The sequence below is a fragment of the Macrotis lagotis genome, chromosome X (genome assembly GCF_037893015.1).
Source record: "Macrotis lagotis isolate mMagLag1 chromosome X, bilby.v1.9.chrom.fasta, whole genome shotgun sequence".
Classification (NCBI taxonomy): Eukaryota; Metazoa; Chordata; class Mammalia; order Peramelemorphia; family Peramelidae; genus Macrotis; species Macrotis lagotis.
In genome coordinates this window covers 624996291-625017505 of record NC_133666.1, presented here as the reverse complement: position 1 = coordinate 625017505, position 21215 = coordinate 624996291, and the positions used below count along the sequence as shown (strand labels likewise).

At 46.5% G+C, this 21215-nt stretch overlaps 4 protein-coding genes across 4 annotated transcripts in view; 2 read left to right on the top strand and 2 right to left on the bottom strand.

Moving 5' to 3' along the window:
- Positions 1 to 6452, top strand: part of LOC141499458 (DNA (cytosine-5)-methyltransferase 1-like) — a 42696-nt gene extending 36244 nt beyond the window's left edge. Inside the window, exons 24-30 of the mRNA XM_074202164.1 lie at positions 138 to 304; positions 1004 to 1178; positions 1741 to 1936; positions 2524 to 2687; positions 3295 to 3411; positions 3813 to 3903; positions 6256 to 6452. Of these exons, the coding sequence (XP_074058265.1) occupies positions 138 to 304; positions 1004 to 1178; positions 1741 to 1936; positions 2524 to 2687; positions 3295 to 3411; positions 3813 to 3903; positions 6256 to 6452 (1107 nt within the window). The remainder of the gene's footprint in view (positions 1 to 137; positions 305 to 1003; positions 1179 to 1740; positions 1937 to 2523; positions 2688 to 3294; positions 3412 to 3812; positions 3904 to 6255) is intronic.
- On the top strand, positions 6440 to 12479 carry EIF3G (eukaryotic translation initiation factor 3 subunit G). The gene is made up of 11 exons (XM_074203338.1): positions 6440 to 6527; positions 6720 to 6766; positions 6855 to 6938; positions 7037 to 7125; positions 7563 to 7622; positions 10024 to 10128; positions 10231 to 10420; positions 10649 to 10756; positions 11835 to 11971; positions 12119 to 12225; positions 12368 to 12479. The coding sequence occupies exons 1-11, from the start codon at positions 6508 to 6510 to the stop codon at positions 12381 to 12383; spliced, it is 963 nt and encodes a 320-aa protein (XP_074059439.1). The 5' UTR covers positions 6440 to 6507; the 3' UTR covers positions 12384 to 12479.
- Positions 12480 to 12565: 86 nt separating this feature from the next.
- On the bottom strand, positions 12566 to 15606 carry P2RY11 (purinergic receptor P2Y11). The gene is made up of 2 exons (XM_074203337.1): positions 15528 to 15606; positions 12566 to 15037 (listed from the first exon to the last, which is right to left on the bottom strand). Exon 2 carries the CDS (start codon positions 15030 to 15032, stop codon positions 13974 to 13976), a length of 1059 nt encoding a protein of 352 aa, XP_074059438.1. The 5' UTR covers positions 15033 to 15037; positions 15528 to 15606; the 3' UTR covers positions 12566 to 13973.
- A 173-nt stretch (positions 15607 to 15779) lies between these two features.
- PPAN (peter pan homolog) lies at positions 15780 to 21175 on the bottom strand. The gene is made up of 12 exons (XM_074203336.1): positions 21099 to 21175; positions 20845 to 21015; positions 18943 to 19044; positions 18678 to 18728; positions 18425 to 18595; positions 17983 to 18059; positions 17655 to 17762; positions 17434 to 17557; positions 17173 to 17251; positions 16914 to 17043; positions 16652 to 16821; positions 15780 to 16554 (listed from the first exon to the last, which is right to left on the bottom strand). Exons 1-12 carry the CDS (start codon positions 21114 to 21116, stop codon positions 16319 to 16321), a joined length of 1437 nt encoding a protein of 478 aa, XP_074059437.1. The 5' UTR covers positions 21117 to 21175; the 3' UTR covers positions 15780 to 16318.
- Positions 21176 to 21215: the final 40 nt, after the last annotated feature.

Below are 21215 nucleotides of genomic sequence, written 5' to 3'. Positions count from 1 at the left end.
TGATTCCAGATCCCTTTTGAGAGACCTAGGCTGCCATTAATTTCCTCTATCCTATTATTCACTGGAAACCTCAATAGCTTAATATCTTATTTGGCTAAATTGGTTAGAAATGATGTTTCTTTGTCTTCTGTGCCCAGGCTGGCCAGTATGGCATTGCTCAGACGAGAAGAAGGGCCATCATCCTTGCTGCAGCCCCAGGCGAGAAACTCCCCAAGTTTCCAGAACCCTTGCATGTATTCACAACTCGAACCAGTCAGCTCAGTGTAGTGGTGGATAGCAAGCGATTTGTTAGCAATATAACCAGGTAAAGGCATTTAGAAACTACAAGAAAATATGACAAGTTCTATAAGTCAAAGCCTGCTCAGGGTCAACTGGTTGGAGATGGGGCAGACTGGAGGTTGTAGAAAGCAATAAAAAAAGCAAGGGATTTGGGTTGGGGAGGAAATGCTACACAAGTAGACTTCCTTTGCTCTAGCATTGGTTTAGACTAGTCTCATTTGCCAGCTCTTGTCTTAAATTCTTTGTTGAACCATTAGTCAGAGGACAAGAAGTCTAGTCTGATGGAATGTCTATAAAAGCATCATTCTTCATGTGTAATGATTTCAGGATAGATAGGAGGTACAGGAGACAGAATACTAGACCTAGAGTCAGAAAAACCTGAATTCAAATCTGGCTTCAGTCACTTATTTGTGTGGATAAGTCACTTAGTCACAGAAGAGGAAACTAAGGCCAACAGTGGTTATCTTCTAATATTTGTGTGAAGTTCACATGAGATACTTAAAGTACTTAGAAATAAACCTTGGCATATAATAGAGATTATAGAAGTGTGGGTTATTATTTTTATTATTATTATTTGGCACATACATTAAATCAATAAACATTTATTAAAGCCTACTCTATTTCAAGCATTAGGAATATAAAAAGAGGTAGAAGGCAGTCCTATTCTCAAAGAGCTTACAATTTAAAGTAAAATCAAGTCTGAGTAGCTGCCTTTTTGTTTCAGGTTGAATTCTGCTCCATTTAGAACAATTACTGTCTATGACACAATGTCAGACCTTCCAGAGATCAAGAATGGTGCTTCAATAGAAGAGATTGCTTACAAGTGGGATCCCAAATGTTGGTTCCAGAGACAGATGAGGGGCTCAGAACAGCGAGTTCTCAGGGACCACGTCTGTAAGGTAATAGGCTACCATGAGAATGTTTCTTGTGGTCTCATAATCCAGGTTAGTGGCTGGTCTTCAACTGCATCCTTGATATACTTCAGAGATACTGGTAGGTTTGTTTATAAGGATATTTAATTCTACAATCAGACTGGGAGGAGACTTCAACAATCTTCTAATTTTAGCCATGCCTACAAAAAATATCCCTGGAACAGTGATTCTTAATCCTGGGTCCATGGTTAGAACTTGAATGAACTTCCTATCAACTTGGATGGGGAAAACTTGTGTCTTTATTTCAGCAGAATTTATATTTAATCCTATGTCTTTTATTCTATATATTCAAAAGCATCCTTCAGAGCAAAGGAGTCTGTCAGCGTCGTCAGCTTTGCCAATTGCTAAAGCAATCCATGACACAAATGTGGAAAAAGCTTTGGATTGGGTGATATCTGGAGGAAAATCTAAAGTTTTAAAACACTTTTCAGAATTGTGGCAGTATGAACCAGAAGTAGTTCAGTTCAGGCCTGGCTGGGAAGGGTTTGGGAGGGAAGCATCAAAGGAGCAACTTTGACTTTGGTTGCAGGACATGAATGCTTTGGTGATGGCTCGAATAAAACTGATTCCCCTGGCCCCAGGGTCAGACTGGCGAGACCTCCCAAACATCCAGGTACACATATCTGATGGCACAGTGACCAAGAAGCTCCGCTATAGCCATCATGACAAGAAGAATGGACGTAGCAGTACTGGAGCCCTCAGAGGGGTCTGTGCCTGTGCGAAAGGTAGGGGTGTCTGTCTATTTAGGTTGTGTCTTCTCTCTGATGCTATCTCAACAGGAATGAATTGCCCCTACCCCCAATTTTTCCATAGATTGTAAACTATCTTCATTTTGTAGAGCTGCTCTGAGATCATTGAGGGAAGGGAATAAAATATTTCCTTGCAAATGAGTATCTTTCTATCTTCATATTTTCCTACTTCATTAAGTAAATTCAACTAGCATTTTTTTGATCTTCCTTTATTTAAATTCCATTCTATGTCAGTTAGTGAGAATACAAAACCAAAAAGGAAACTGTTCCTGCCCTTGAAACTTGCATTCTACTAGGGCAAACAGAGTTATTACAAAATAGTTACCAACAGCACAGTGGTTTTCCTGGAAGGGGATTCCAGCAACTGAAGCATCAAGATAGGTGCTACCTCCCACTGAAGGTTTAAGAGGAGTAATGGAGGAAGGAGACGGTGTATTCCAAGAATGGGGATAGCCTCTGCAAAGATATGGAGATTGTGTATGAGGCCAGACCTTTATTCTCTTATTCAGTTGGATACCAAATAGTTTATCATTTGCCCATTTCAACCTGGCTCTTCCATTCAGGTAAACCGTGTGATCCTGCCGACAGACAGTTCAACACCTTGATTCCATGGTGCCTGCCCCATACTGGGAACAGGCACAATCACTGGGCAGGACTCTATGGAAGGTTGGAATGGGATGGCTTCTTCAGCACTACGGTTACTAATCCTGAACCTTTGGGCAAGCAGGTAAGGATGTGTCAGGGGGAAGAAAATTAAATTTACCCTTTTCTCCACTTTCATGGAAACAAAAAAAAAAGTTGATAGCTACTACCAACCCTTGAGCTATAAACTAAGGCTTATCCCTCACTTGTACATGGACCTGTAGCTTTAGAGGATGGTCTAAGCTGGCCTCAGCTTTGCTTTAAATATAAACAGAATGGTGATTTGAAGACCCAGGTTCAGATTTTTCCATCTCCTGAAGCTTATTAGCTATAATCCTGCATCTTGGGCAACTCTCTGGACTTAAGAGGAAAGTCAGACTTTCTTTGTCCTTTAGAAAAAAGGGCTCCCACACTAAAAATGGCCCAAATTCCATCCTTTTTACTTTCAGCAGGAATGATAAGAAGACAATAATCTGTGTCCCAATGGAGATGCCCATCCCAGGAGATTTTCTCCAAAAGTTTTGTTGCAGTTAAGCACTGATCCTGCTTTTTTTTTTTTTTTGCCATCATACTACAGAAAGGAGAATCGTCAGCATTAATTTTCTCCATTGTTCTTTAAGACTACTGCAATTTCATGCTTTCTAATGAAAGGAAAACTTGGGGGTTGATGGCATGGGTTTTTGTGTCCACAGGGTCGAGTACTTCACCCTGAACAGCACCGAGTAGTGAGTGTACGGGAATGTGCCCGATCCCAAGGATTCAGAGATACTTACAGATTGTGTGGCACCACTTTAGATAAGCATATACAGGTCAGTCTTACTCTTCCTATGACTATCTTAATTGGAGGGGGAATGCATTTCTGAGGCTACTATACAATTCTTTGTTGGGAACTCTCAAGCTTTGCTTAGTGCATTGACTTGAACAAAATGAAGTGTCTTCTTGCCAAGTGAGTCTCATATAAATTGCATTTGGCTTTTCTCCAGAAGGCTTTAGGTAGTCTCTAAGAGACCCACTCAAAAGCATACTAGGGAATGGAATGAGAATTCTTCCTTGGGATAGAATGGTATTCTGATTCAAGTCCTTTAATCTTGATCAGATTGATGCTATCTGCTGATAGCAAGCTAAAAAGCAAGGTGTTCACAGGGATCTCTTTAGGCACAGGACCCTATGTACAAAAACCAAATTTTATTCCTTCCTCTCTCCCATGCAGGTGGGTAATGCAGTACCTCCACCCCTTGCCAAAGCCATAGGCCTGGAGATCAAGCTTTGTGTATTGGCCAGACTAAAAGAGATTGACTCAGGTAAGTGTCAGTATGGCTAGAGGACTTTGATGTGGGAAATGGGTTATGCACTGTTACATTTTAGGGGGAATGTGTGGTAGCTCCATTTCCTCCCTTTATTGATCAATGAATCTCAGTTCAGACCATAGTAGGAGGGAAATCACTCCCTTCTGGGTGGGCTTCCTTTACTGAGTGTCAGATGCTAAGTAAAGATTGAGTATTCTAACACCTTACCCTGCTGTGTCTGAGAGCAGCCATGATGTAGAGAACTCTAGGCTCTATTTTGTGTGTGTCCATATATTAGGATTTCTATTTGATATAACCTTTAAACTGTTGCATTTGCTAACAAGATACTAAACCATCCCTTTCAATTCAAACTCAAATTTGTTTTTTTTTTGTGTGTGTGTCTTGTTTTTCTTCAGTTAAAATCAAAGAAGAGGCATGAGGGACAGAGTTAATATGGACTACTCTTCTTAATGCGCCAATCTTTTTATTCCATTGTATTCATGAATTGTCTACCTCCCTGGCTGACATTAAACTGTTTTTAATAATCAAATTATTAAACTATGAAATTGTAAAGTGCCTTTTTATATTGTCTAGATTTTTAAACTTTTTAAATTATATATTAAATGTAACTTCTAATGACTGAAATGTTTCTGATGTTTTTAAATATAATAAATCTTTACAAATGATAATGTGTCTTTCCTGATTCTTATGTAACTCAAAACTATATTTCTGAAACTCTTCCAGTTTCTCTTGGCATTTTAGGACTTCTAAATAGGCAGTCTGCCACAGCTTAAAATGTTTGCAGTTGGAGAATGAAGTTTCCTTGTAAGATCTTCTCAACAAGATTTTTTTTTTTTAGGTTTTTACAAGGCAAATAGGGTTAAGTGGCTTGCCCAGGGTCACACAGCTAGGTCATTATTTAGTGTCTGAGGCTGGATTTGAACTCAGGTACACCTGACTCCAGGGCAGGTGCTCTATCCACTGGGCTACCTAGTTGCCCCCTCAACAAGATTTCTTAATCAAAGGATGGCAGTTGTTCTGGATCTAAAATAAAGAGTCAAAGGTCTCAATTCTAGATACTTAATATCCTGCTAAAACAAGAATTCAGTATTATATCAATCCTAGGTATTCAGGGACTGCAATAGTGTTCACTTAGGGTAGCTAGGTGGTGTAGTGGGTAGCACCAGCTCTGGAGTCAGGTGTACCTGAGTTTGAATGGGACCTCAGACATTTACTAGTTGTGTGACTTTGGACAAGTCACTTAACCCTGATTGTCTCACATCCAGGGTCATCTCCAGTCATACTGATTCATGACTGGACCTAGAGAAAGTGAGACTGACTTAGTACTGCCCTCCCCCCCCCATTTCATGAGTTTGTGGTGGTATCACCTCCCTGATGGTCATGGTCTCTGAAAATAAAGGACAAATCATCAGTACAGTAAGGTTTTCTTGCTTAAAAAAAATCAAAGGATTTAGAGCTATAAGAACTCTCAAAGGTCTACTCAAAGACTTACTTCAGGGCAGCTAGGTGGCGCAGTGGATTGAGCATCTGCCCTGGAGTCAGGAGTACCTGGGTTCAAATCCAGTCTCAGACACTTAATAATGACCTAGCTGTGTGGCCTTGCGCAAGCCACTTAACCTCATTGCCTTGCAAAAAAAAAAAAACCCTATAAAACACTCTCACTGTACTGATGATAGAAATAGTAAAGAATGGGTTTAAGCATATCACTTGACCTCTATATTAGTGACAGACCCAGAATCCAAACTGCAGATCTATTTTATGCTACGACTAATACTGTTTTCACCATATCCACTTCAGTCTGTGGTTTTAGAGAGGCGACTAGGTGGTCCAGTGAATAGAAATCCGGGACTAGAGTCAGAAAGATCAAATTGTGAGCTGGCTGGGTGACCCTAGGCAAGTCATTTGGCCTGTTTGCCTCAGTCTCCTCAACTGTGAAACAGGGATAGCGGCACTCTCCTCCCAGGATTGCTAGGAGGATCAAATGAGATCCATGAACTGCTTGTCCCAGGGTCTGAGGCACGGCCGAAGGGCTCCTTTCCTCAGGCTTAGTTTCTGTACCAGCTGAATTCCTTCCCTCCATCTATCCCTTCTCATCTTATCCCTTAACTAGTGCGGAGATCTAGCTTTCCCCCCAAATCTCCCTAGTCTCCTTGGGGGGAAGCGGGAGGGGGATTAGCTTTCGCATAAAGACCACTGAATCTGTCCCTTTCAGGGGCGGCCAGGCGGCGCAGTGGGTAGAGCAGGGACGCTGGAGTTCAAGTCCGGCCTCGGACACTTCACAATGACCTAGCCGTGGCCTTGGGCAAGTCGCTTAACCCCATTGCCCTGCAAAAACAACCACCAAAGATCCTGTCTCCTTTTGGAGGGGAAAGAAACGGGATTTGGGGCTGGGGGAGAGGGGGAGCCGGAGTGGGCCCGGAGCGCGGCGGGGACAGAAGGCGGACGCCGCCCGCCTGCGCCGGGCAGCCTCCGCCGCTAGGGGGCGCCGTGACGACAGCCGCGCCTCGCGGCCTCCCACCCGAGCTGGCGGAAGTAGAGCTTAACATTTCCGTTTCCGGTCTTTGGCCCGGGCTCAGGCTGCGTGGAAGATCCCGGACGATGCCGACCGGAGACTTTGAGTGAGAAACCTGGGCCCCGGCCGCGGGGCTGGGGGGCCGGGGGGCCGCGAGGCTGGGGGGCTGGGGCACCGGGGGCGGGGGGGGGGTCGCTCCGGCCGGGGCCCGCGGCGGCAGCGGCCCGGGCTGGAGCCGAGGCCGGCGGGGCGGGCGGGCCTTGAAGGGAGCCCTGAGAGGCCTGTTCTCCTCCCGCAGCTCGAAGCCCAGCTGGGCCGACCAGGTGGAGGAAGAGGGAGACGATGGTGAGTGCGGGCCGGCCGGCCCAGAGCCGCCCCTCCCCCCGCCCCCCGCCCCCCCGGCTCCGGCCTGATTCCTGCCCCTTCCCCACAGACAAGTGTGTCACCAGTGAGCTCCTCAAGGGGATTCCACTGACCACAGGAGAGCCCAACAATGAGCCGGAGCTGCTGCCGGGTGGTGAGTCCCCCGTGTCTGTCCGTCTGTCCGTCCCTGTCTTTGTGATCTGTCGCGTCTGGGTCTCCATCTCGCCTCTTCTTGGCCTGTTTCCTCCCCAGCTCCTCTCCCCGCCCCGAAGGAAGTCATCAATGGGAATATCAAAACCATCACTGAATATAAGGTAGAAGAAGACGGCAAGAAGTTCAAGGTGGGTTCCGCGCTGTCTTTACCTTTTTCTTATCTGTCGCATAGGGTTAGGGACCCTAAATGGCCCATAAGTGAAAAAATGCTTGTTGAATGTCCTGAGCCTCGAAGATACAAGTACACCAAGATACAGTTCTTGTTCTGGAGGTGTTCCTAAAGTGGGAGACCACATTTATGGGGCGGGGGTAGCAAGGCTGCCTTTATAAAGGACTATTTTGATCTAAGGAGTGACAGGATTGGTGTTTGAAGTCATTGGGGAGTTAATGGACAGTAGCAATGAAAGTACTGATTTGATTAAGCTTCTGAAAGGAAGAGGTAGGATGTAGGGGTGCTCTGTAACTAGTATGATGGTGGACCCTCCCAATTCCTATGTAGAATTCATTGACTAGCCCACTCGATAGATCCTTTCCCAGTCCCTCTCTTTTCTTGTCTGTTGTATAGATTGTCCGTACCTTCAGGATTGAAACTCGGAAGGCATCTAAGGCTGTTGCAAGAAGAAAGGTGAGAATGATTTTGGGATTGAACAGTTCTCTTCAATATTTTTTTCTTTAAGGTCCTTTTTTTTTTTTGGTTCTTGCAAGGGTTAAGTGGATTGCTCAAGAACACACAGCTAGGTAATTAGTAAGTGTCTGAGGTCAGATTTGAACTAAGGTACTTGTGACTCCAGGTCCGTGCTTTATTTACTGCACCACCTAGCCATCCTTTAAGGTCCTCCTTGATACCATTTGCTTGCTTGCTTCATCATGGCACAGCACAGCACGAGAGAGTGGACTTTGAGTCAAGGAGAGGCCTAGATTCTAATCTTGACCCTGACACTTAGGGGAGCCATGGGTTCCTGGGCAAGTCATTTAGCTCTTTTGAACTTGAGTGTCTTCATTTTTAAAATAGGCATGTTAAAAACCCCACCTGTTGATTATATTGAATTAAAAAGTTTTTGCACAGATAAAACCACTGTAACCAAGATCAAAAGAAATGTAGTAAATTGGGAAACAATCTTTACAACTAATGATTCTGACAAAGGACTCATTTCTAAAATATACAGAGAACTGAGTCATATTTTAAAAAAAATTCCCCAATTGACAAATGGTCAAAGGATATGCAAAGGCAATTTACAGATGAGATCAAAGCAATCCATGGCCATATGAAAATTGCTCTAAATCATTAATTATTAGAGAAATGCAAATTAAAGCTTCTCTGAGGTACCACCTCATACCTCTCAGACTGGCCAATAAGGATAATGATCATTGTTGGAGGGGTTGTGGGAAATCTGGGACACTATTACACTGTTGGTGGAGCTGTGAACTCATCCAACCTTTCTGGAGAGAAATTTGGAACTATGCTCAAAGGGCAACAAAAATGAGCATACCCTTTGATCAGCAGTACCACTACTGGGTCTATACCCTGAAGAGATGATGAAAAAGGGTTAAAAACATCACTTGTACAAAAATATTCATAGCAGCCCTGTTTGTGGTGGCAAAGAATTGGAAATCAGGTAAATGTCCTTTAATTGGGGAATGGCTTAGCAAACTGTGGTGTATGTATGTCATGGAACACTATTGTTCTATTAGAAACCAGGAGGGATGGGAATTCAGGGGAGCCTGGAAGGATTTGCATGAACTGTTGCTGAGTGAGATGAGCAGAACCAGAAAAACACTGTACACCCTAACATGGGGGTGATGTTCAACTCTGATGGACTTGCTCGTTTCATCAGTGCAACAACCAGGGACAATTTTGGGCTGTCTGCAGTGGGGAATACCATCTGTATCCAGATAAAGAGCTGTGGAGTTTGAACAAAGTTCAAGGAGTATTCCCTTTAATTTTCTTTTATATATATATATATATATATATATATATATATTGCAAGGCAAATGGGGTTAAGTGGCTTGTCCAAGGCCACACAGCTAGGTAATTATTAAGTGTCTGAGACCGGATTTAAACTCAGGTACTCCTCACTCCAGGGCCCATGCTTTATCTACTGCGCCACCTAGACGCCTCTTATTCCCTTTAATTTAGAAAAACAAACAAAAAAACCCACCTAATTACAGAACTGTGAAAAAAGTTCTTTGAAAACCTTAAAAATCTAGAGAAATGTGAGTTGTTAGATTTGATTTTATATGTACTCTTCAGCCAGGAGTGGTGAGGAATCCTGTAACTTTATTGGTGTTGCTGGGTCTTGGAATTTGAAGAAGTTTTGGGACCAGGAACTAAATAAATGAGAGAATAATAGGAGGTCTGCATTTGAGAATGGATTCAGAATATGAACATTTCCAGTCTGAAAAGAAAAGCTATGAGTAGGCTGGATCTGGGGCTAAAATATTTGGGCATGTGAGAACATAAAAACAGGCAAACTTAGAAGAGAAAAGAATGACCCATGGTAGGGATAATTTTGAAAACTCATTACTCCAGAAGTGAGTACTGAATTCACTTCAATAGATTATTGGTAATTACTTCTCACTTGACAAGCAGTCTAATTGATGACCTACCTCCTTATTTATTCCTCTAATGTTTTAAGATTAATTAAATACTTTCCTTACCTTCCCTCCACTTGAAAAAACTGTTTTGTTGAGGTAGGATCAGATCTGATTTTCTACACAGAAAGACAGGAGGAGTGTATGGAAGCAGAAGGGAAGATGATTCCATTTGAACTGCTCCTGTTTGGGCTGCCTCATTAGATCAGGAAGTTCTCATGATTGGAATTCGGTGACAGTTTGGAGGAGTAGGGAAGGTTTTTGTTACATTTCAGAAGTCCACTTCTCTGAACAGTTCTCTACTTTTTTAAATTCCCCAAGGATGGCTTCACAAAATTCCTCAACAGAATTATCCAGCCAACCTGCCTTGTGGTCTGTGGTTCAGACCAAAATCTGCCTAGCCCTCTTCTAACCCAGTTATCTTCTATCCACAGAACTGGAAGAAATTTGGCAACTCACAATTTGATCCCCCTGGCCCAAATGTGGCCACCACTACAGTCAGCGATGATGTTTCCATGACATTTATTACCAGCAAAGAGGTATTCATGGGTACTGGATCTAGGAAAAAGGTCCTCAGGGTAGGGTAGGAGCAGTTCCCTTAGGGTAAAACATTTCCATCTCAAGCCCACTCTTCTCCCCAGGACCTGAATTGCCAAGAGGAGGAGGACCCAATGAACAAACTGAAGGGGCAGAAGATTGTGTCATGTCGAATCTGCAAGGGTGACCATTGGACAACACGTTGTCCCTACAAAGACACCCTGGGACCTATGCAGAAGGAATTGGCTGAACAGTTGGGGTTGTCCACTGGGGAGAAGGAGAAGCTTCCTGGAGGTTCGGAGATGGTATCTGGGCTGGTGGGCATGTGGGTGTGTCTGTAGGTCTTTCCATTATGAATGTCACAGAAGTTTGGCCCTGGAGGGTCTATGGCTGGGGGAACGGGGAGCTTCAACAAAGTGGGAAGTCTCCTTGATAAGTATCCTATCATGGCCCTGGAAGCAACTGGGAAGGGGGGATTTGGGTGGACCATGGGTTATTCCCAATCTATATTTATCTTCACAGAGCTGGAGCCTGTACAGGCAGCCCAGAATAAGACTGGGAAGTATGTACCCCCAAGTCTTCGAGATGGAGCAAGTCGAAGAGGGGAGTCTATGCAGCCCAACAGGAGAGGTATGGGAGGGATCCTGATGGTGGGCTGAGTTTGAACTGAATGGTAACAAATGGTTATTAAGAACTTCATAGTTTGTAGGGGCCTTTGTCCCTAAGAGAGAGAAAGTGCCCTAGGACAGGACCTGGTCTTTGCTCTTGTGAAGTTTACATCTTAGTAGGAAAATAAGAGGCCAATTCACTGTTGTTTTACCGTTGAATTAGGAAGTTACAAAGTAAATATGCTCTTCAAGATCTGAGAAAGTTCAGCTGATTGGGCTGTCTGGGAAAGTTCCCTAAAGGAACTAGTTTTTGAATTGTCTCTAAGAGGAGCAGAAATCCATCTGATTGGCCACCAGCCATAAGAACAAAGTCCTGGCAGTAGGAGAGTGCAGTGGCAGTGTCTAGTGAGGGGTAGTGTAGGCCAACTTGGGTGGAGGCACATGAGACAAGGTCAACCATGTGAGGTGGCATCTGCTTCTAGAAGCAGTGATGGATAAGTTTGAATTCGACTCAGTGTTGAGCCATTGAAGAAAACTTTTGAACAGTGTTGATATGAATGGAGGCAGGGAGCCTTGAGCACATTTGTAGGAAGATGACAAGGAGCAAGTGGCAAGGGAGGGATCAGAGATGCAAGAGAAAGGGAGGTTCCTGCTACAGCAAACTCTAGGAGACAGGTGGGAAAGAAATGGGATTGGGGCAAGGGAGGAAGGTATAGCCTTAGGTCATATTGAATGCCACCAGTATTCTCTGTGCCATCTGCTGTCAGTGAGAAGAAAACTGGTATTTGAGGATAGAAGAGAAAGGAAATGGTTTGAAACTGGGATCTCTCAGGGAATTGACAAGAAATACAGTAACAGGATTGTCAGGCTGTATCAGCAGCCAAACCAAGGTTATGGTGGGTTATGGTGTAGTGAGTTAAATCAGTTCGAGACAGAGTTGTAGTTTGTGTCTTGGTGTTCTACTCTTGCTCTTCCCAGGGCTGAGGGTATGGGTGGGTGGGGGCTGTGATGCTGTGGGATGGCAGGTACCTAGTAATTATCTAGCATTATTGCCTGTTGGCTGGGCCTTTCCAAACCACACCCATGTTTGTGTCTTCCAGCGGATGACAATGCCACCATTCGAGTCACTAACCTGTCAGAAGACACTCGGGAGACTGACTTACAGGAGCTGTTTAGGCCATTTGGTTCTATCTCTAGAATCTATCTGGCCAAGGACAAGACCACTGGCCAGTCCAAGGTAAGCTTGCTGACTAAATATAGCAGAGGACTTGTCTGGGTGAGGGGGATGCTAAAGGGATGGGGTGACTAACCTGGAACAGGAGATTGTATTCTGTGTAGTTTCTGGATGGAGGGAAGGCTGATAGATCTTTAACACTTCTCCCAGGGCTTTGCCTTCATTAGCTTCCACCGGCGGGAGGATGCTGCTCGTGCCATTGCTGGTGTGTCAGGATTTGGCTATGACCATCTCATTCTCAATGTGGAATGGGCCAAGTAAGTTTCTCCCCTTCCCAAGATCCCTGGGCCCAGACCTAACTTAGGAGCAGACCCTCCATCCTGGATCATCTTATCAATGATTTCTGGGTTGTGTTTCCTACATTTAAAAATTCTAATTGTTTCTTTGCCTTTTCTGCAGACCTTCAACCAACTGAAGTTGCTATGTCCACTCTTAACCTGGATTGGAAAAGAACCTGACTCAAAGGGTTGGGGCTGGAATGGAAGCCAAGGGCAATAAATAGTCACATCTGCCCCAAGTCTCTTTATTTTTCTAAATAGATCTTGAGCCAGCCAGAAGCCACTTGATAATCATGGCTGTCCACCATCCCCAGACCCAAGCCTCTTCCTTGGGTTCAACTTGGGCTTTGAGCTGTCACCAGGTGGTGCCCTCACTCCCTGCTTGGGGCTCTCAGTACAGATTTCCTTCCCATCCTTCCCATCTGGCTCCTTCTTGAGGGCTCATGGAACTTTTCTCACTGTTATTCAAAAGACTTCCAATCAGTGCCAATTTTATTCCATTTTTCTTTAAAAATTTTATTTACATCATTGTCACTCCTTTATGAAGTGGTCGATTCACTTCACTCCACATCAGAATCCTCCCTCATTATAGAGAAATGATAACAAAAACATCTTGGTCCATGTCTGAAAATGTGTTGTTCCATACCGGTTGTTTTCCTCAGCCAAGAGGGAGGGAGGGATCACCATCAAATCCACTGAGATGGATGGACAACTCTTATCAGGCAGTTTTTTCCTAACATTATTGAAATAATTTTGTAAATTCTGATCTTGCTTCTTTTGTATCAGTCATAGCTGGCTCTGCCTTTTAATGTCTTGAGACCATAGGCAAGTCACATAACCCCTGAAAGGAGGTGGGCATGGAGGATGATAACTCTGTGATGTCCCTGTCGTACATCTATCGTTTTAGGAAACAAGTCTTCTCATAGTTCTCTGAATTCTTCATATTTGTCACTTGTTAGGGGTTCCATTATGTCCATTCCCTATAATTTGTTTCTCTTGTTCCTTAATGGGCATCGATATTTCTAATTTTGTGACTATAGAAAATAATTATTTTTAGAACACTTAAGCTGTTCAAAATTCAAAGAGAACAGATCAGGTGATGGCCTTCACCCTTCAGGGGCATATAGATTGGGAAGTGGAATAGACCATGGGCAGAAAAACTGCTAGATCCGCCAAAGGAAAGAGAAATGTTAGAGGAAATCAGACTGTTTTCAGCTGGGGTTGGGGTGTTGGGGGATTAATTGCTGTATGGATCTGGCACTTGGGCAGAAGCATGAGGGAAAGCAAGGCTTTGGTTTCAAGTGTTCTAGGCTCAGCAAATGGCCTACACAAATGTAAGGAGGTAGATGTTTGTCAGCTGTAAGGAATTCTTAACAATCGTTTGGTTTGAAGTAGAATTCTTCAAGTCGGCCATTTACGGGCAGAAGCCTTCCTAATGAATATGTCTCATTCTAGAGCAGTAGCCATGGAAGCAGGGGAATGATAGCAGATAACATCAGGTTGGCAAGCTCTATATAAGATGGGTTGGAAAGGAGGACTGAGTCTAGGGGACCAGTTAGGGAGCAAGGGCACAAGAGAGTCCAAAGTCCCTTAATCCTTCCATTAGTCTGGCATAGTGGTTTCAGGGAGGTAGGAACATGGGTCCTTGTCACTCCCCCCCCCCACACACACACACTGGGTCTTGTACAGGTCATCCTGACAAAGACACCATTCGGCATTTTTAGTGGTCAAGATTCAGGTGGGCTTATTGGCCTCAGAGATGTATCACCACTTTTGGATCCCTGACACAGCTTTGAGCATCCGAGGCTCGAGGCCACAGTTGTATAGAGCAGTGGGTGGAGACACATGGCTAGTGGGACAAGCACTCTGCTTGCCTGGTAACTGACGTACAGACCAAGGTCCAGAGCCTCTATAGCCTGGCTCTTACTTGAGAAAGTGCTGCAGCGGTCCAACCAGCGCCGGCGGGCCTGGGTGTTCAGGACATGCATGATGTGGTATGGGATGTAAGACACAGCATAGAGGACCACCCCACTCACCACTAGCATTCCTACCTTGAGTTTCTCTGGTCTTGTTATGTTGGGATTGGTCAGGATGACCCAGCCTATGGCCCCGTAAGCCAGGACAGTGAGCAGGAAGGGCAGGCCACAGCCCAGCACTGCCATCACCAGGCTGTAGACCCAGTACTCTGGCAGATGGTCATCTTGAGCTGTTCCCAAGCATTTAATACAGCCTTCAGTCTGATTCTCGTGACAACCTGCCCCTGTGCTATTTTGGTGCAAGCTAAGGTGGGAGAACTTGAAGGTAGGTGCTGCCAGGGCAGCCACAAGGCCCCAGCCAGCCAGGCTGATGGCCCAGGCGTGCTTCGGTCGCACGTGACCGTGAGCAAAGAATGGGTGCACAATTCCTAGGTAACGGTTGAGGCTGATGCAAGTGATGAAGAAAACGCTGCCATAAAGGTTACAGTTGAACAGGAAGCGCTCTAGCTGACAGGCAGCCTCCCCGAAGCTCCAGTGCTTGGGCGGGTAGAAGTAGACGATCAGGGGGGGCAGGGTGAAAGCATAGAACAGGTTGCTGATTGCCAGCTGGGCCGAGAAGATGATGGCCGGATGCCACGGACGCTGCTCCTGGCAACTGAAGTGGTAGAGGACCAAGCTATTTCCTCCCACAGCCACGAGGAACTCAATCACTAGCACAGGCCACAGGAATGTCTCCTGGTATGGATTCAAGATTTTGCTAGCTGCTTCTGTCATCTCCTGCAAACAGGTGCTGCTGGGTGCTTGGGTCATGGTTCCTGGGGAAGGGGAGGCAGACCTATTCAGGTCTATTCAGTTTCCTTCTCCCCCCAGCTCTAGAGGGTGATTAGCCAACTCTGATCCCCACCCCCTCCCACATGCCCACCAGTTGGGGCTTTAGAAGTTACCATGAAGTAGTGAAAGCCAAATAGTGAATAGCAATCACGGAGTTTGAATTCTGACTCAGACATTAACAGAAACTTGGGCAAGTCCCTCAACTTGCTCATTTGTAAAATGAGTGATCAGGACAGGTTGGTTCTAGTTGTAAACTAGCATCTAATTTACTCACTTCAATCTCACTGGACAAAAAAACCCAGAACCTGCTCTTTCTACCCAATTACTTTGGCATATCTGGGGATTTCTGCCCCCCACTTTGGTTGTGGTTGGCAATGGAACCATGAACCCGTTTACTTAAGGAAGTGATTTGGGTTCCAGTGGGAGCAGGTGAGGTAACTGTCCCGCCCGATCCACCGCCCAGTTCCCCTTCACCTGGCCTTGCTCCTGGTGGTGACGGCGGGCTCTCCTCTGCTGCTTCTGTCTCAACTACCAGGCCCTGCTCTGGCCTTAGTCAGACTGCCTCAACCCCGGTAGTTAGCCCCTCCCTGAGCATATTTCCTTCCTCATTCTCTCACGCCCCCACCCCACTCCCGGACCAGGGCTCTTCAGGCAGACAGCAAAACCAGACTTTCTCGCTCGCTCCTCCCGCCTACCTAAAATAACTCTTAAGTAAAGCAAGTGGCCTCAATTTGATTTTTTTATTGGATGTAAAAGCACAAGCCATTACGTTTTTTCATCCATCTATTCAAACTCCATAGCTGCCAAGACCTTCTTGAGCAGTAACACAAGAGTGGGAACTGACCCCCAACTTGCCTGTGCAAGGGGGGCAAAGACTTTTGTTAGAGCCCACTTCCCTTTAACTGCCCAGTGTTCTTTTGAGACTGGAGTGAGATGGGCAAATCCTTGTTTCCCTTGCACTTACTCCAGAGCCAGCTGAGGGGGGTGGGGGATTCACACTGCTTGCTGGGCTCTCATACTCCAGTTGGTACAACACAATCTGTCAGTGATGTCTCATGACAACATGACCATCCTCCCCAACACTCGAGACAAGATGAACCTCCCCCCTTCTTCCTCCCAGCCATAAAGGTCTTACAGACTATATATAGGATAATACGGGGGTGGGAAAGGAAACGGTTCCTTTGTCCTTAGAATGCACAAAGTTCAATGTATTTATTCCCTCCCCAGAAGACAGAATGGCAATCAGTTCATCCATCAGCTGAATCTCAGGCTCTGGCTGCTGCTGAAGATTTGTGGTGGGGCCTCTTAGAGACCGAAGCTCTTCCCAGGGCTCGACCACGAGGGAAGTGGTGAGCTGTGGCTCCTCTGAGCTGTTTGCCTTTGGCTGCCTGGAACCTCCCCTTTGGATGCTGTCCTCTGCCCCTTCCCGGTCTCTGGTCACCGGAGATGGGCTGTCCAGGGGACTTGTTGGGTCGTCTTCGTTTTGCCTTTGGGAACATGTCTGGGAAGGGGTGTAGGGGAGAAAGTGCCATCAGCAGAGGAGATGGGAGGCCTCCAGTCAGAATTGTACTGTCCAAGATCACCCATCTCCAACTCACCCTCATCTGGTTCTTCACCAACGGCTTGGCGAAAATATTCAGCCTCATCTTCTTCATCAGATGCCTGGGCTGCTCCCTCAGGCTGCCCAGGGTCCTCTGCATCACTGTCCCCATCCCCCTTGTCCGTACTTGGGGGCTCTACATGCTGCATCCCCGCCAGGCTCCGTTTCCTAGGAGGGAAGAGTAAATTTGGGGACTGACTTAGGCCTTCAGCCCCAGGTCACCTCTCCTCCTGACTTCTCCCTCTTAACATGACACTAACCGATGTGCCTCCCGCAGCTCCTTCTTTCGCTTGATGTCCTGCTCCTGCTTGCTTCGTCTTTCAGCCTTCAGCAGGAGCTTCTGCTCCCTGGTGGCCAGTGTGGCCCTCAGCTCCTCCTCAGATTTGTGCACTGGGGGGGAAGAAAGGGGGCCAAGGAGACCCTCCTTGAGCATTAACTCTCCTTCCCCAACCCCCCCAGGCTGTGGGAAAGAACAACCTCCCTCCAAGTTCCAATGCTTCCTTGCCCTCCCTGGCTTACCAAGGCTGTGGTAGAGGACATTTCCATCCCCAACACCCTCTTGGATCTTGATGAGCTGCAAGGTTATCCTGGGGCCAATCTGGAGGGTTAAAAGAAACTATGCTAACTGCCCTGTGCCCACTTCCCACTTCCCCTCCATAGCGTGCAGGGCCAGAGGCATCAGAACGTTTACTTTGAGTGATCACAGAATGTCACAGCAGCGTTGTCATCACAGACCACAGCCCTTTGCTGAGCTGGACTTGTCCCCTCCCTAGCTCTCACCTCAGTAAGCCGAACCGCACTCTGCTCTGCTTTCATGTTCCCACGGCCAGCGAGGACTTGAGGCAGCTCTGTCACATTGTGCTCCCCATCCGGCTCTGCCTCACTCTCTGACAACCCTGCACCCCTGGGGAGACATGGGAATGGGTTGGGGTCATGGCAGTGAGAGCCTAAGGATGGCAGGTGGCTCCACCCTCCCCCACATTAGTTATATCCCAGCTCACGTGGCAAGCAGCTCACTGACATCCTCCAGGCGGCTCATGTTTGGGAATTTCTCTTGTAGAAGCTTCTTCATCCCCCGACTGGCCCCCACAGGAACGACTTTCAGGCTGCTGCAGGGGTTGGAGACTTGGGGTCAGGGGTTATGGAGGCCCCAGGGGTACCCCTCTTCCTTCCTCCTCACCCTGGGGTCTCAGAGCGTTTACTTGGACACAATCACAATGTCTCAGCATTGATTTGATCATCATGACTATCCAGGGTTGGAGGCCGTAAGCAAGCACATCCCAGCCACAAGGCCCACACTTGAGCACAAGCATACACTCACATACTCACTAGTGTCGGAACTGGAACTCTTGGGAGTCAGGGTCGTAGCTGAGGAGAAGGCAACGCTTCACACAATTCAGGTTCACCTGGCAAGGAGAAAGCAGCACTTGAGAGGCCCTGGCTCCAGCAGTTCACATGGAGTGGAACCTTAATGTAACATTCACTCCCCCTATCCCCCCCAACACATCTTCACACTCCACCTACCCACCCAACAGATGGGATATACTATTACATCATCAAATATACATTTATAAACATATATAATATTTGATTTCATAACAAGCCTTATCAGTGGTGTTGCTACTATCTTTATTTTAGATGTATGTAAATTAGCTGAAAGGTTTGTTAATCAGCTGGTGACTGAGGCAGGATTTGAACTTAAGTCTGTCTGACACCAAGTCCAATTGCCTCTAAAGGCAGTATATTGATTCAGGGACTCTACTGGGTCTACCTTGTGCACATTGATGGATGGAAACATGTTCTGGAACACAGAGGCGGTGAGCTTCACATGAAGTCCATGGGGGCCAAAGCCATTCAGCACCAAGAGTGGTGGGTGTGAGAACTGCTGCTCGTGCATCCGGTGTCGGCGCAGAGAGGAGACGACATCTCGCACCAAGGAGTACTAAAGGTGGAGGGGGGCAGGGCTGACCTCAGCTGCCAGCCCTCGGCCTCCCCAGTGCACCATTTGCTACTTGACCTCTCACCTTGTTGACTCGGAAAGTCAGAGTAGGACCCCCAGGAAGTCGGATCAGCCTCTAAAGGAGAAACCGGAACAGTCACACAACTTCTGAAAAGAGGAGCGTTGAGGCATTTAATGGGGATTAAAATGTTTGGGAACACCATATAACTCCCAGCTATGGGGAATATAGAAAGGGATTTGGAGGGGACATGGAAGCTCAGGTTCTTTTCTGGGAAGAGGAGAACTACACAGAAGGGATCTTGGCTACATGAGATGAAGAGATCACTTACAAATGTCACATTTTTCTCTGTTTTGCTGAAGATGAGGAAGTGAGAGACACCTAGAGGGCCAGCCACAGCCACACAATCCTTAAGTGAGTTCCGACGTCGAACCTATGGTGGTACAAAAGGTGCAGAGTAAAAGCTGTCAGGGTCTGAAAGGGGGAAGGGGAGGTTCTCCTATAAGATAAGTCACGAAAGACTTACAAAGAAAATGTTTGGGAGCAGAGCTCTTGAGCAAGTGAAATTGAGAAACCCAGGCACAAAAAAAAAATTATATCATGACTTATGACATAATAAGTTTGCCTGGAGACTTAGTAATCTGGTTAGGGTATGTGTATGTGAGGTAGTTAAAAATCTAAGAAGTAGAAAATCACTCAAAACCTTTAATCCAAACAGGAGTTATGCTAAAAGGGCTGCAATAACAGTCAAGACCTCAAATACAAATAAAGTATAGCAAACAGGGTAACTAAAGAAACGGTTCACAGATCTATCCAGAGGCAGACAGGACCTTGGGTGTCATCAAGTCCAATACCTTCCTTTTACAGATAAGGAAATCTAGGCTCAGTGAGTGATCTGCCCAGTCATCCGGCTAATAAATGTCAGAGGTGGTATCTGAACCTGGTCCTCTTAATGTAAGGAGTTAAATTTGGTTTCATAAGCCTTCTGGCAATTGGTAGGAAATTCCACTTAAGACTAGAATGAGACCATGGGAGGATAAGCTTTATTCCAAAAAATAACAAGTATGAGGGCTGGACCCGTAGCAGTTTCCTAAAGAAAGGCTCAGTACCAGTGGCTCCTCCTGTCTTTCATTACTGAAGACCAAAGTGACATCACTATGTTTGAGATAAATTATAGTGTGTCAGACTGTGGCTGATCAGAGTAAGAGCTGGGAATGCTCTATCACAGGCTGGGCACAAATAGTCCACATGAACACCAGGAGTGTTCTCAGCATCAATAATAAATTCAGGTTGATTGATCCTAGGACAACAAACTAGTTTATCAGCAGGTTCTTATCCAAAGTCCTTCCACTCTGGCAAGATGTCATACTTTCTACTCCCTGCTGTGCCCCCCCCAAGTTAGCTCTCCACCAAGTAGCTACACAGAAATAGGAGATGCACAAATGGGGGGGGGCGGCAAAGGTGAAAAACCATGTGGATGAGGCTCAATAGGAAACAAAAATGAAACTAATTATAAATTCCTGATTCCCCTCACTGATAATTTTATTATTGAATGAAATCAAATTCAGGAAATTCAAGGGGGGGAACTGCTCTTCTTGACCTAATTCTGATCCAGAAGCAGGAACCAGCTGGCAAATACAGGATAATAAAACCCTGAGAGGTGATTATTCCACCACATTTTGTAATATATAGTGGCAGACAGAAAGTTAGAATGAGAATCAGGAGTGCCTGAACTATAAAGTCCTCCCTTTAATAAAAAATCTTAACTGTTTGATCTTGGGCAAATCACAACTTCTAGAGGGTCCCAGATAATCCTTAAGACTAGAAGTCAGAGAAAAATTGCAGATTTGTTTATAGGACGTTTCTAGGATCTTCCTCTAAATCTCTGATTCCAAAGCAAGAAAATTACAGGTCAGGACCAAAAAAAAGGGGGGGGGGAAGAATGCAAGAATTACATTAAATTTACCCTGGAATTAAGAATCTGAGTTGAAATGGGCTTCAGAAGCTGCCTGCTCCGAACCATCCCCCCCAGCCCTATCCAATCACACAGCAGGAGGGGGTCTCGGAGGCACCTAGTTTGGGCCCTTTGACTGGCAGAGAAGGGAGGAAAGCAAGGCAGATTAGTGGAGCTTCCTCTCGGTCACGATGCTCTGAATTGGTCTCGGGGGGCAGCGGGGCGGGGGTAAGGGGTCCTGCCCGGTCCCGGAGGGAGGGGGTGCCGGCGGGGGCGGACCTGCAGCGAGGTGGCCGTGTAGGGCTCCATGACCCGCCGCACGTCCAGGCTGAGCTGGCGGACCCCGGGGCCGGCGGGGCCGCGCGCGAACACGAAGGAATGCGGGGCGCTGGCGTAGGCCTCCTGCGCGCGGAGCTGGGCCGCGGCGCGGGCGCGCTTCTGGTGCTGGCTCTGCAAGGGAGCAAGAAGGGGAGTGAAAAAGGGGAGCCCGCGGGGGTCCCCGCCCGAGCCCAACCCCGCGCCCGGGACCGCACCTTCCCGTGTCGCCCCATGACGCCGCCGCCGCCGCCGCCACGAGAGAAGCCACACACGCCGGCTGCGCACGCGGCTCCTCCGGAAGCGCCGGGAAGAACTTCCGGGGCGGAACCAAA

Bases quoted from the DNA above. Each gene is read 5' to 3' on its own strand.
- P2RY11 (XM_074203337.1), bottom strand. From the start codon at position 15,032: ATGACCCAAGCACCCAGCAGCACCTGTTTGCAGGAGATGACAGAAGCA.
- EIF3G (XM_074203338.1), top strand. From the start codon at position 6,508: ATGCCGACCGGAGACTTTGA. The intron at 6,939-7,036 runs GTGAGTCCCCCG...TTTCCTCCCCAG, and splicing joins GCCGGAGCTGCTGCCGGGTG to CTCCTCTCCCCGCCCCGAAG. The intron at 10,757-11,834 runs GTATGGGAGGGA...TGTGTCTTCCAG, and splicing joins TATGCAGCCCAACAGGAGAG to CGGATGACAATGCCACCATT.
- PPAN (XM_074203336.1), bottom strand. The intron at 19,045-20,844 runs GTCCGCCCCCGC...GTACCACCATAG, and splicing joins ACACGGCCACCTCGCTGCAG to GTTCGACGTCGGAACTCACT. The intron at 16,555-16,651 runs GTGAGTTGGAGA...ACCCCTTCCCAG, and splicing joins TGGTGAAGAACCAGATGAGG to ACATGTTCCCAAAGGCAAAA.